The sequence below is a fragment of the Trichomonas vaginalis genome, chromosome I (assembly GCF_026262505.1).
Source record: "Trichomonas vaginalis G3 chromosome I, whole genome shotgun sequence".
Classification (NCBI taxonomy): Eukaryota; Parabasalia; order Trichomonadida; family Trichomonadidae; genus Trichomonas; species Trichomonas vaginalis.
In genome coordinates, this window is record NC_067203.1 from 17,915,538 (window position 1) to 17,929,323 (window position 13,786).

The 13,786-nt window shown below is 29.9% G+C and overlaps 4 protein-coding genes across 4 annotated transcripts, besides 3 other annotated features; 2 read left to right on the forward strand and 2 right to left on the reverse strand.

The window, feature by feature from the left end:
• Positions 1 to 1,959: 1,959 nt before the first annotated feature.
• Positions 1,960 to 2,451, forward strand: TVAGG3_1004540 (RNA polymerase II transcription regulator recruiting protein; the record flags this gene model as incomplete). The annotated part of the gene is made up of 1 exon (XM_001322518.1): positions 1,960 to 2,451. One exon carries the CDS (start codon positions 1,960 to 1,962, stop codon positions 2,449 to 2,451), a length of 492 nt encoding a protein of 163 aa, XP_001322553.1.
• Positions 2,452 to 2,827: 376 nt separating this feature from the next.
• On the reverse strand, positions 2,828 to 5,293 carry TVAGG3_1004550 (armadillo (ARM) repeat-containing protein family; the record flags this gene model as incomplete). The annotated part of the gene is made up of 1 exon (XM_001322519.1): positions 2,828 to 5,293. One exon carries the CDS (start codon positions 5,291 to 5,293, stop codon positions 2,828 to 2,830), a length of 2,466 nt encoding a protein of 821 aa, XP_001322554.1.
• A 154-nt stretch (positions 5,294 to 5,447) lies between these two features.
• On the forward strand, positions 5,448 to 7,148 carry TVAGG3_1004560 (proteasome regulatory particle assembly; the record flags this gene model as incomplete). Its single annotated transcript, XM_001322520.1, has 1 exon — positions 5,448 to 7,148. The coding sequence occupies one exon, from the start codon at positions 5,448 to 5,450 to the stop codon at positions 7,146 to 7,148; it is 1,701 nt and encodes a 566-aa protein (XP_001322555.1).
• Positions 7,149 to 7,225: 77 nt separating this feature from the next.
• On the reverse strand, positions 7,226 to 9,934 carry TVAGG3_1004570 (uncharacterized protein; the record flags this gene model as incomplete). Its single annotated transcript, XM_001322521.1, has 1 exon — positions 7,226 to 9,934. One exon carries the CDS (start codon positions 9,932 to 9,934, stop codon positions 7,226 to 7,228), a length of 2,709 nt encoding a protein of 902 aa, XP_001322556.1.
• A 542-nt stretch (positions 9,935 to 10,476) lies between these two features.
• Positions 10,477 to 10,620: a mobile genetic element.
• A 46-nt stretch (positions 10,621 to 10,666) lies between these two features.
• Positions 10,667 to 13,278: a mobile genetic element.
• Positions 13,279 to 13,345: 67 nt separating this feature from the next.
• Positions 13,346 to 13,388: a mobile genetic element.
• Positions 13,389 to 13,786: the final 398 nt, after the last annotated feature.

The following is a 13,786-nucleotide window of genomic DNA, read 5'->3' on the forward strand; positions in this document are numbered from 1 at the left end:
TATTGTGAATTGTTTTGTAAATTTAAGCGGTAACATCTCCCAGAAAATCATTACTTCGCTGAAAGAATACAACATCTCCATAGTTTTGAGGAAACATTTTCATAAAATTAGAGCATCTTATAATCTATATTTTGATGAAGTCTGTTGATTTACTATCCTATGTATCATGAACCTAAATATGAACATTGACTTCTATCTAACTGGAAATTGTTAAAAATTAATTACTCATAGGAACCAAACACTTTCTTATAGAAACAAATATTGATTAATATCATATGATATCATTGGTTATATCTTCTATAATTAACTTCTAAATTCTTGGTGTTTTTTCAAAAGAAAATTTAATTAATTAATATTTTGTTAATTTACTTTCATATGTATTGTTTCATTTCTTATGGATATTCAAAGACACAATGAAATAATGAATGATTTTCATATTTTCCGAGGATTGATTTTTACAATCCTAATGAAGCTTTTATATATGATTCCACGATGAAATCATTATTATAAATAAGGGTTTCGTTTTGCGAAAAAAACGTACAATACGCAATTTCGCTAAAAAAACATTTAGCTAGCAATTTCGACCTTTGACTCCACTCAAGACGTCACTTTTTTAATTTTGCGGTATCATATTTTTGGAAAATCTTTATGAATATTATATAAAAAGTCTCTTTAATATCTATATTTCATATTTTTATCGATTTTTAAAGTTTTTGCGAAAAGTATTCAATTATTTTTGCTATTTGGTCGGGTAAATGTCAGATTTGCGACATTTTCTGATATGATATTCAGATTCTACGTTGATAATAATGCTTATAGAACCCTCTTGCTATTGTGTCAAAATTGCGAAACCGATAGCAAAAATATCTCGCAATATCAAAATTGAGATATTGAGTGAATTATGCATTATAGAGATTAAAAATCTGATTTGTGAAAACATCTCATCAGTTTCTAGCTAATTCAAAAATCTTTACTATCTTATTCGATTAAAATGAAAAGGGAATAGTTTCATTATGCTTTAAATGACAGCCTTATAATATAATCATAGTTTTCGCTCAATATGCAGCATTTTTTTTTCGAAATCTATGGTCAATATCCTAAATACTGATTGCTTTGCATTCATATCTCTTACATTTTCTATACCCACATCACTATTCATTGCTATTCCTATCTTTTTCATTTTTGTTTGTTTCTCATAATTTCTCAAAAAACATGATAACTTGATATTTGTAAATATCATACTTTATAACGTAAATAAGAACTTGACCTATTAAGAAAAGCAGTAATGAAAAGAAAATCTGAAATTCATAAAAATTACAAGCTTCTGATGACAATTAGCTTAATTAAACCAGGTACAAGATTATATAATTGTATTTTCTATCCAATTATCCATATAATATCTTATCCAGAAAAAATAACTTGATCAATACCAAATGATTTTTTAACTAGTAAATAAAGTATTTTCTTTACACACACATTGTATATCATAGTTTTTTTTTGGTTTCGCAAAACATCCAAAAACAAATATGCTATAAAAGTGACAATTTTAGCAAAACGAAACCCTTATTATAAATTTCTTGAATCCAAACATACTCTTGTATGGAACCATACTCTCATAAAAGAAATTTCTTAGGAAATCGGTTATTTTCAGAAATTCAGAACTATTCAAACTTACTCTCTATTGACAATATATACCATTTATATTTGGAGTATAATTAAATTATTAAGTATTATTTTCAATTCATATTCAAAATCGAACTGTCTTGTTTCAATTCTTTTTATTTCGATATTTTGATATGAAACAGAAATCAATAATGTCAACAATATTTTTAATATCAATAAATGTACTAATAAGCACTCTGTCGTCGATCTTTAACTTATTGAATTTTTTTTACTCAACTTTTGAATTGTTTTTGCCCCATTTCTTCAAATAGCTTCTATTTTTCGTGATTAGTTCTTATGTCTGCAATCGGGAAGCCACATCCAAAGGATAAGTTCACATTAGCTGAGGATGAAAAGCTTAGAATCCTCGTAAATGCTTTAGGTGATGGAAATTGGAAGCAAATCAGCGAATACATGATTACAAGAACACCAAGACAATGTAGAGATAAATATAAAAACTATCTAGATCCTCGCATCAACACTGGCCCTTGGAACAAAGAAGATGACGAAAAACTTCTAAATTTGGTTAGCGCAATTGGGAAAAAATGGTCTCAAATTGCAAGAAACTTTATTGGAAGGACAGATATAAATATAAAAAGCAGATATGCCTTATTAATGAGACAAGAAGAAAGAAAAAAACATCAAGATGTTGAACCAGAATTTTATCATGATGGAAAACATTACATTATTAGAAATGGAAACATTATTGAAGATCCTGTTAAGAACCTTGAAGATGAATTATTTGGGAGCTTCGACTTATCTGATTCCGCTTTTGAATTTGAAGTTTGATGAAATTGAAACAAATTATATATAAAACCATTGTCATATTCTAGTTATATGATTTGTTTTTCATACCCATTTAACAAAAACATTACTTTTAGCATAACGCTCAAGCATTATTCCAGACAATTACAATATTTTTGCTTATTTGGTATACTCTACTACAAATTTGCTATTTTTAATTTATTACCCCTTGTGATATACATTTTTTTTATGTTGAACATTGATTATGTTATTAAATGTTCATTGTTCAACAGAATTACCCATTCTATTATTAAATCAAAAGGATTTTCTATCTTTGAAATTAAAACACTAAAAATAAATAAATAAAAATAAATTTTAAATTAAATTTATATTTTATTTATTAAAGTCATACATGAATACTCTATTTATGTTGTTGCTGCTCCAATTCATAGTTTTGCAACAATTTCCACATATTGGTCGAAATTACGTTGCGATTTGGACTTTCACGTGATAATTCTGCTTTAATTTGCTCTGCATAGTCATTATTATCACCAACAATGGAGAGGAATTGATCTATTGCAATAGGAACTGATTCTTTCTTTGCCATTAGAATTTCGAAGAACTTATGGCGAACTCTCTTCTCCGAAAAGTTGGAATTGAATCTTTGCATAATAAATTCGATGAGTGATGCATTAAATCCTTCTGGTAATGAATCTGAAAGCAAAATTTGTTTGCATAAATCGAGAGATTCTTCCAAAATTGATGGATTATCGCTCTCTAACAAATGTAGAATAAATTCTGGTGATATTTGTTCCCAAAAGTTCACTGAATTGTTAACTAAAAAATTAGTCAAAAATCTGACAAATTCATCAACTAATTCTGCATCTCCGTTTACATTGATTTGTGTTAGCAAACTAGTGACATCAGGGATAAAAGAATATGGTAAAGTGTCGATAAGCAATGACATGTGCTCCTTGATGGGTTTTGTTGCCAATGCTGACAATGAATATTCGATAACGAACTGGAAGTCTGATTCTGTGATCCATTTCATCGTAATAAATGAATGGAATACGGTAGCTAATTGTGATTGAAGATCATCGCTTTCAAACATGAGGATTGGCTGGACAAGGGAGACATAAGACGCTGCAAGATTGTTAAAGAACTTCAAGCATGTTGGTCCGGCTTCATTGCGTTGATTTGTTATAATAAAATCGAACATTTTTAGAGATTCTATTACTTCCTTTGGATTATCCGTATTCATGGCTTCACTAATTGTGTTAAGTATGTCTGAGCCAATATTCTGTAAAAATTGTTCAGCATCTTCGCCATGAAGATCGGCCAAAGAAATTAGGATAGCATATATGTATTTTTTGATATTTACTTCGCTTGATGATAAATAAGGAACGAAAAAATTGATCAAATCGTTCAAATACTCTTTACATTTTTCTTTAAATTTTTCAAGGAACAATTTTAAGAACTGGCATGTATCTAAAGGTGTTTGTTCGAAGAATGATATAGAAATATTAATGTATGTTGGTATCATTTCTTCATTTACGCAGTCCTGCATATTTAATCTGTTCAAAAGTTTAATGAATTTCATTGAAGAAGCAGGAATCTCAGGAAGGGCTAATATTTGCTTTAAAAATATGTTGTAAACATCTGTTTTTTCTAGCATCCAGTCTTGAACAAAAGAAGCAACATAAACAAGACCAAATGTGATGTTATCGAATCTGTCTTCGTAGAACTTAAGTAATTCTAATCTGATCTCTGGGAAGTTAGAGGATTGAAGTACTGATAAAGGATGATCAAATTTGGAATCTATCAAAAATGGATATTCTGTGAAGAAATTAGCAATTGCATCGATGTAAGCTTTCCTATATTCCAATAATTCGGCATGTGTTTCAAGATGTTGGAAACTAGATGCCATATTTAATACATTATTTATCAAATCATCGCAAAGTTCATCATAATGGTGCAATAAAGCAATAGAAGATTCAGCTATGGATATAAATACATCGATATGCGTATCATAATATTCAAATGAATAATCTGCTAAAAAACTAATTACATGCTTTGAAGATTTGAGGGCTGTTTCGGTCTCATCTGTGCAAACACTAATAGCATATTGGATAACCAATGTAATTAGTTCATCATACTCATAGCCTAAGTCAAATTTCAAAAATTCTTCGATTACTCCGAAAACTTCTGGATAAAATTCTTCTGTGAAGCTATCTGTCCGCTTAAGAAAGGCTTCCATATATACAGGAACGTCATCATCAAAATTATTAAAAATTGTTTGAATTAAACGAAACCAAGCAGAGAACACTGGAGCTTGAAGTATCAAATTAATCAATACCTCTTTGTTTTCTATTAAAATACTTCTGAGTTCACTAGATTTACGCCTTGTTTGGAAATATTCAGAATGAATTGCAACAATAAAGTTAATAAGGAAGTTAATTTGGGAAAATGCATTGAAATTGTTAAGAATTGAAAGATAATTAGGAGATAAGCATGTGAAATAGGCCATAACATTTAATATTTCTGCAAAATCATGTCTTTCTTGAAGGGATTCATTCTCATTATACTTCTCTATAAGCAAGTTCATTATTTGATCTATTTGATCCTGATTAAACTCAAAATCAGATTTGACCCATTCAATTAAACCTTGAGCAGAATAAAAACGAACAAATCTGTCAGAATCTGTTGCAATAAGATCTAAAAAGCTCTCTAAAGACTCTGGTTGTTTCTGATAATGTTTAATTGAATTTGTTGCTTTTGTAATATCATCCTGTGGTAGATTTTGATTACCACAGCTTTTACAGAAAACGATGAACTCGTTTCTAGTGAGATCAGGGACTTGGTCATTCTGATTGAATTTATTAAACATCTCAAAAAAATTAAACCGGACAGGCCAAAAAAAAAATTACAACATCTTTCCAACTTTAAATTATATGAAATAAGTATCTGCAATGATTAAATTAAAGGAATTATTAATAAATACATGTATTAGTTTTTTTTTTAGTTTCACTTCTCAATTTTTCATGAGCACTAAGTATTCCAAGGAGGACGAAGAGTTCATGGAAACATATAGGAAGCTTTTTCGCATATCAGATAACAAGGGTGTTGATCTTGCATTTAATTTGATCAATATTTTGATTTATAAATTTAAAATTACAACACGTGATCTTATTAAAAGTTTATTAGTTGCAATTGATTACAATTATCGTTCCTTAGACCTTTACATCAAAATTATTAACCGAATCCTTTCAACATATTCAGTTCCTCAATGTTATATCAAAATAATGCGGTTCCGTTTAAAATTGTTGAAACTTGAACTAACAGTTGATTCTAACAATGCTTATATAATAAAATATATGAATGAACAATCAAATCTCAGTGAAAATGAATTGACCAATATTATTGTGTATGATCAAATTGACAAATTTAAACAATGTGATATACAAAACTCACTAGAACATACAAAAATTGAAATACCTAAGTTTTTGTTTACTGTAATAGAAGCTTGCGCCTATTTTGGCTCAGTCAACATTTTCTATTTCATTATTTCAAACTTTGACATCAAAATAACTGCTAGATGCCTTCAATTTTCATTTATTGGTGGAAACACTGACATCATTAATGAATGCTTGAAAAAGCAAAAGATTGACGAGAGTTGCTTTCGATTTATTGTTGAATCACATAACGACCAATTCCTCGATTATATCTTTCAAAGAAATTTATATGTACCAGAAAAAGATTATTATGATTCAGCAATCGATTCACAAAACTTGAAAATTTTGTATTATATGTTCGAGAAAGATAAGAATTCGATCATTCCTTGGTGTGCTTATTTTCAACAATCTTTTGAAATTCTGAAAGACGAAAACTTGAATAACTTAGCAATTCAAAGGCAATCAGGATTAAATCGTAATATCATTCATGTTGCAGCCATTCACAATAATACAGATCTTGCCAAGTTGATATTGAATTATCCTAATGGCAAATTAATTAATATTGATGATCAAGATGGTTTTGAAAATACTGCTCTATATTATGCAGTAAGATATAATAATAAAGAAATGGCAGAACTTCTCATATCTCATGGTGCAAATGTCAATCCCAAAGTAAATAAATATGGATTGGCAATCCTTCATGTTGCAGCAAAATTCAATTGCATAGATGCTATTAAACTTCTCATTTCACACGGTGCAATAATAGATGAAAGAGATAGAGACAAGAAAACTGCACTAATCTATGCAGCTAAAAATAATTGCAAAGAAACATTAGAATTTCTTATTTCACATGGTGCAGATATAAGTGCAACAGATGATGATAAGAAAACTGCTCTTGACTATGCTGTTGAAAATGATTTTGATGAAATAATAAAACTACTTGGCAAAGATTCATCTGAAGATGATATTTCCACAAAAGATTTATCTGAAAATGATATTTCCACAAAAGATTTATCTGAAAATGATATTTCCACAAAAAATTTATCTGAAAATGATATTTCCACAAAAAATTTATCTGAAAATGATATTTCCACAAAAGATTTATCTGAAGATGATATTTCCACAAAAGATTTATCTGAAGATTATATTTCCACAAAAGTCTCAACTGAAGATAATATTTCCACAAAAGTCTCAACTGAAGATAATATTTCCACAAAAGTCTCAACTGAAGATAATATTTCTTTAGGATCAATCATAAAATCATTTTGGAACAGGATATTTACGAAGTAAAAATTATTTTGCTAATTTCATAAATAAAATTACAAACAAACAATTTTTAAAATTACAAACAAAAAATAAGAATAAATTCATGGAGATTGAGTTACCAATTGAACTACTCTTGGAACAATTACGTCAGGATCATCAGAATTTGTTCCAAGTTTAGATCTGATTGGATCAAAATATCTACTTAATTTTTTCACTGAAATAAAAAGCGGAGATTCATCTGTCAAAGCCCTTTCAATGAGCTTCTCGAGATCATTAAGTAATTGTACAATTCCGAGCTGACTTCTGTCTTCAAACTTCAAATTCAAGAAAGATCCAACTCTTCCACATAAACCAAGGAGAACATCGCTCGTTTTAGTTTCATTGTACTTGTATGTATCTAGCTTCTGCTTATCTTCATCAAATTTGTCATGGACATCGTTAACGAGATCATTAAATACTTCGATCAAAGTTTTTGTGGACATATTTGAGAATTGACTATATTTTGATGATTGGGATATAGCCAATAGTCTTTGCGCACAAATGACAAGCGTTTCTTTGACTGTTTTGCTCTCATTTGATACATCCATGTACATCTTGGTTAAAGGATTCTCTCTGTTGTCTAATTCTTTAATCATATCTCTAATAGAAAGCTTTTCATCATGGAAATCTCCAAAATCTCTGTACCATTGCTCAATTTCTTTTAATAATTTATCTTTTTCTTCATTTTCTTTAACTAATTCACAATGATCTCTATAAAGCTTCTTAACAGCTTTCTTAACATCTTTATATTCGGATGTTTCCATCTTCATTTTCTTGGAAATTTTCAGAAGGGAAGTTCGATGGCCGTTTATAATTTCCTCGATTTTTTTCTCTGTTTCTTGTTTTTGTTTTGCTTCCATCATATTAATCGCATAAAGAGTTGCAGCAGCAATGTTGTCTTCATCCCCAATAGGCTGACCTATTTGGATTGACAATTCTCTGATCTTCCCCTTTAAATCTTGTGTTGCAACCTTCATTTGGTTGATTAATTCCGTTTTTTCTTTGACTTCCCTTTGCAAAACCATATTCTCTCTCATAAGTCTTGCTCTATCCTTCAAAATAATGTCTACACCTTCAGATATCGTTGAAAATTTTTCAGGTATCAAAAGTGACATTTTATTGGCCAATTCGTTTTCTTCCACTTCTCTGTCTCTGCATTTAGGGCATCTTCGTTTTGAAATGAACTGTGAGAGCTTGTCAGCTCTTGTGACTAAATCGTCATTGGAGAAACTGAAATCTTGTTCACTTTCGTCGATCATTTCGTTCATTCTTTTTATAATTGTTTTCAGACATCTTTTCATTTTTCCGTCTTCATCGGTTGCTCTCATTTGAAATAATTGCTCTTCGCGGCGTTTTGCAATGGATAATGTCTCGTTGATCTGTCTAAGTAGTTCATCATTGCGTTCTTCGAGATCTTCATTTCGAACTGTGATTTCGGATTCAAAATTTGCTTTTTCTGCTTCCATCCTTACTCTTTCTTTCATAATATTCGTGATTGTGCGGCTTTGGTACCTTACTTTATCTTGAAATGCTGAATATTCTTTTTGCATCTCTTCTTTTTGCTGAATTACCTTAGCAATATTAGTTTTTACTTCACCAAGCCTACTCCAGACATCTCCATCCTTCGATATCTTGATATTCATCGTATTACTTATTTCATCAATGAAATTTTCGAGTTGTGCAACGCCAAAACTACCATTTCCTGTGAAATCACGTGTAAAATCCTTCACTTCTGCCATCGGATCCTTCTTAACTTGTATTTTTGTTATTGGATTTGACTGAACATTCGAAATTTTCTTCAATGGCTTCACAATTGCGGGTGGAAGCTCAATGAGTTTGATTACTTCCTTTATATTCTCTGTAATTTTACTCACATCTGCGTTTATCGGATTGAAATCATCATCCCAAGAAAATGCGGAATTAATTCCTACGATAATATCATTAAGAGCTGTAAGAACTAGTGATTGGTACATAGATAATTGGCTTTGCATAAGATTTACTTTGTTAAATTCATTGTAATGAGAAGTTTTGTAAATTTGAGTAAAAGATTTGATATCATAAATGACAGAGTCTGCCAAATTGGGCTTTTGATGCATTAGTTCGCGTTGGTCAATCAAACCATCAATGTTCTTTGATAAATTATCAATTAAATTTTTAAGATTATCTCTTGTAACAACCAGATCGTTTTTATTAGCAATTCTTTTATCAGATCGTACGATATCATTGATAATTAGTACAATGGATTCGAATTTTCCATGAATGTAGTTTTTTAAAGACTCCAAACCATCTCTATCAATTAAATCAAAAATATTTGTAATTTTCTTCCAGCAGTTAAAGAGGGTATACGATGATGATTTCAATGATGCTGTTCCTACTATCTTATTTGTTGCTCCTGATCTCTCTATTTGTTTATATGCACGAAAATACTGAAGGCAGTCGTATGAAAATGCCTTAAACGGCTGATCTGTGTCATTTAGTTCACTCAAGACATGCAAATCTGTAAAAATTTGTGCATGATTGTATTTTAAAATTCTTCTCATTCTTTCTTTTATTGTTTTCAAGTCTTCTGTCATATCATGAATACGTTGTTCACTTACTGCGGTTAAATCAGGGCCTTGCTGAGTAGTATCTTTAGAAAAAGCCTTTCCATGAGGACTAAATTTTGGAGATGGCGTTGGAGAGATGTACGAATCAGAATTTGATTGAAGGGGACTTAAATTAGCACTAAATTTCTCGAATGCAATATCGTTAATTTTATTCCTTCGCCGCATTTATGTTGAAAAAAAAATCGAATAAAAAAACGGAAAGTCGAAAAATGTAGCATATAACCTTAAATTTACCCAATTTGCAGAAGCCTGATGCATACTATCTTTCCTCTTAATCATATCGGTTACAAGCTATTCTTGAGGCAATTCAGGTATCATATCATGTAAAGATTCTACTTGTGGTTTAGTGGTTACAAGTGATCGAATCTTTACATAAAATTTTCCTCCCTTTCAATGTAATTGAAAGAACTTTGGAAGAATATGTATATTTACTTGTTAAACTACTAACTTTGCAAAAAGTCCATTAACATATAATATAATGCTTATATTTAGTAAAATTAATATATATTTCAAGGCTAGATTTCGACAAAAAGATTCATCTTTTCAACTTGCAGAATTTAATAGTAGTGAAGAAGCAGCCCAAAAATTTTCGTTCACATTGTTCAAAAACATGTGTTCTTATATAAGACACCATTCTTTCTTTTTCTGATATTTTCGAAGATGAATTTCATTAGAAATAAAACAACTAGTTCTTTTTCTTGTGGAAATGGGAACCCTGGAGCTCCTGAAGAACAGAATGGCTGCCATAATATTCTGATCAGCAGAGGTCCAAATGGTAAAACACCTTTGTTGATACATATTCAGGAACTCCAAAGCTCCATTTTGCAGATATTGGGAGATTTGGAGCTCCTCAGGTGAAGAACGGCAAGAGATTTAGCCATAAAATTTAATATATCCGGGCGCGTAAAGGGTTGGCGTCCTAAGGCGTCCTGATGTAAACTATTCAATTTTTGAGAAGTTTACACCATAATTGAATAGTTTATGGCGTCCTGAGAGGAGATTTCAATGGGTATGGCGTCCTAAAAAATAGAAGAAAATGATTTTTTCTCGATTTTTCTAGAAATTGAATTTTTTTAAAAAAAGAAAAAAATCAAAACGTATACATTCAAGAAAGACTATAAATGAAGATTTTTCTATTTTTTTTTCATTCTAAAACATCTTTTTTTTGATAATTTTTTTTAATAAATATGTAAGAAAGATTGAAGAAAAAGTAAATTTACTTTAAGAAAATTCGTTTTACATGATGTAAGACCCATAACAACTATAAATATTCAATTATTTAAAATAAAAAAAGAAAAACAGATTAAATGTATCTCACATCAAAATCCATTGACCTAAGGATGTTAAGTTTCTGTTTTTAAAAGTTGATATTTTTTTTTAATTTTAAGAAAATTAATAGCATGTTATTAGACAATAGGAGTGTAATGATATTGACTAAACAGAAATGAGAGAATAGAGATATAATTTTGATAAGCAATATTGCGAACAAATTCTGAAGTAAAAATCGCGATCAATAATTTAAAATTACGATCATGTACTGAAAAATGACGATCGAATTGAATGAATAGAATTATATCTAAGAAAAAATAAATTGTATTTAGAAGATGAACAAAGAAAGGTGTATGCTAAAAATCATTTAACAATAAATGGAAATAAAACGAAATTGTTAAAAGAAAAAAATGAAAATTGTTAAATAATATATTATTTTTAGTCATAAGAATAAAAATATAGTAGTTATAAAAGGAATTAGACTTCATATATCAATTCTTTTTCTCTGTAGATGTGGAACGTTTGCTTTTCGATCTCTTTCGATGAACTTGAAAATATAAGTTATTATCGCTGAGAATCCTTTCCGAAATAGGAGCTTTACGTTTAGGAGGATTGTCGGATGAATTTTGTTTTTATTGTTTGATTTTGTTGTTATGGAAGATTTTTTCTTATTTTTTCAGAATTTTGCTTGCTATTAACTGAAACTTGTTTTGACGGCCCAACAATAGCATTTGTAGTAGGAAGAATTCCCAATAACGAGCGCATTTTCGATAATTGTTTTTCAATATGATCAAGAAGGTCCAGCTTATGTTCTAGATTACTAGACATTTGATTTGTAGAAGGATGGTTTTGATTTTCTGGTTCTAAATCTGTAGAGTCTGCAATATTTGAATTTTCGGAGCGAATTGGAGCATCTGAACCTTGATTTGTATCGGCTTGCTCAAAATTAGTTTGAATTGGAGTGGATGAATTAAAATCTGGATGATTTAATGTTTCATTAAATAATGCCATAATTTTTTCTCTTTTTTCATTAATAAACTTAGTGATCATTGTATCTTTATCTGTTAGATCGATCGATTTGAGTATATCTGCATCATGAACTGGAATATTTTCGAACAATGAACTCGATTCTATGGAACCATATGGAGAAATCTCGTTCTGAGCCAAAGAAAGATCACTTACGTTGTATTGTTTGATAGAAAAAATTGTTTTCTCAAGTTCTTTTTGAAAGCAGTCAAGAATATAATTTTTGTAGCTATCAGTGATAACGGTTTTTATATGGCGCTCGATCTTCTGGTTATTTTTGATGGCGTTATATTTATCTAATTGGATTTGAGATATCTTCTTAATAGCTTCATAAATGTTTGGATGTTTTAACGAAGAAAATTCTGAATGCATACTCTCGAGGCAATCATTAGTGAATATTGCAGTTGCATTATTATATTGAGATATTAAATTGTAGTGCGGCAACCAAACTTTGTTGAAATAATCAATATAATCTTTGATCGAATCAACTTTATTTTGATTAATTATATGCATTGTAAGTACAAATTCTTCATGAGACATGAATGGAGTAATAGAATATAGCTTAAATAAAGAATTTTGTAAAGTATTGAAATTTTTTGTATAAAGTGCTACAAGTTTCCTGTGTAAAGCTTGTTTGAAATGAAATAGGCATCCAATTATACGGACTTTAGGGAAAATTTGTTGAAGTGCCTCTATCATTCCCTTTTCAAAATCACAATGAATTTGAATTAGCTTTGAAAATTGAATACCCTTGACAGTAAAAATATATTCAAATGCCTTCTTATAAGATTCAAATGTGCGGTTTTTCATGAATATAAATAAAAGTGGTAGATATTGATTTGTTGAAGGTTCACAAATCATAATTGTTAGCATCTGTCCTTTTTGAAAATGTTTTGGTGTAATTTTAAAAGTTCCATCGCAAAATAAATCTGTGGCTTCTTTTGCAAATTGAATTGCCTTCTCAAAACCAAAAAACATCGTCTCACAATTTGCTTGAAAATCATGGCCAATGAAAAACTGCTCGACATTTATTAAACAAAAATTAGCAATTTCATCGTCTGTAATTTTTTCTCCAACAGAAAATTTTCTGGACTTATTATAAACTTCCCTGACCAATGAATCTTTAATTAATGGGTTTTCATCAGTACCAACAGCAAGTTCTGTCATAAATTTTTAATCTGCTGAAAAGTGCCGTTGTCTTCAGAAAATTTTGCTGTAATGCATGAAAATTCGGTTCAATTCATTTTTGACACTTTACATATCGGATGTATTATCTAAGAATTATATTATAAAATAATAATTTTGTGTTTTATAAGATTATTTGAGGTCAGGTATAAGGGGCTTCCAGGGGCTGCGCCCCTTCTAGCCCTGAAGATGTTTAGTATAACTTTGTCCGGACAAGTAAGGGTCTATCGTCGCTACAGGAAAAGTTACAGGCGTTCCAAGGAAGTATACTTTGAGAAGCCTTCTTCTGGGTCGAAAACATTATATAATGTGTCGCTTTTCACAAATTATATATGTTTTCATGTTTTGTCACTTTTCTGTCACTTTTCAGGAAAAAACATTTTTATTATTATATATAAATGAATTTTACAAAACCACCGTTACCGTTCTTTGGAAATAAGAGTAGATGTAAAGATATTCTATTGAGAGAACTTAAGAAACTACCGAATGGTCTAACATTTGTAGATTTGTTCGGTGGAAGTTTCTATATATCCCATT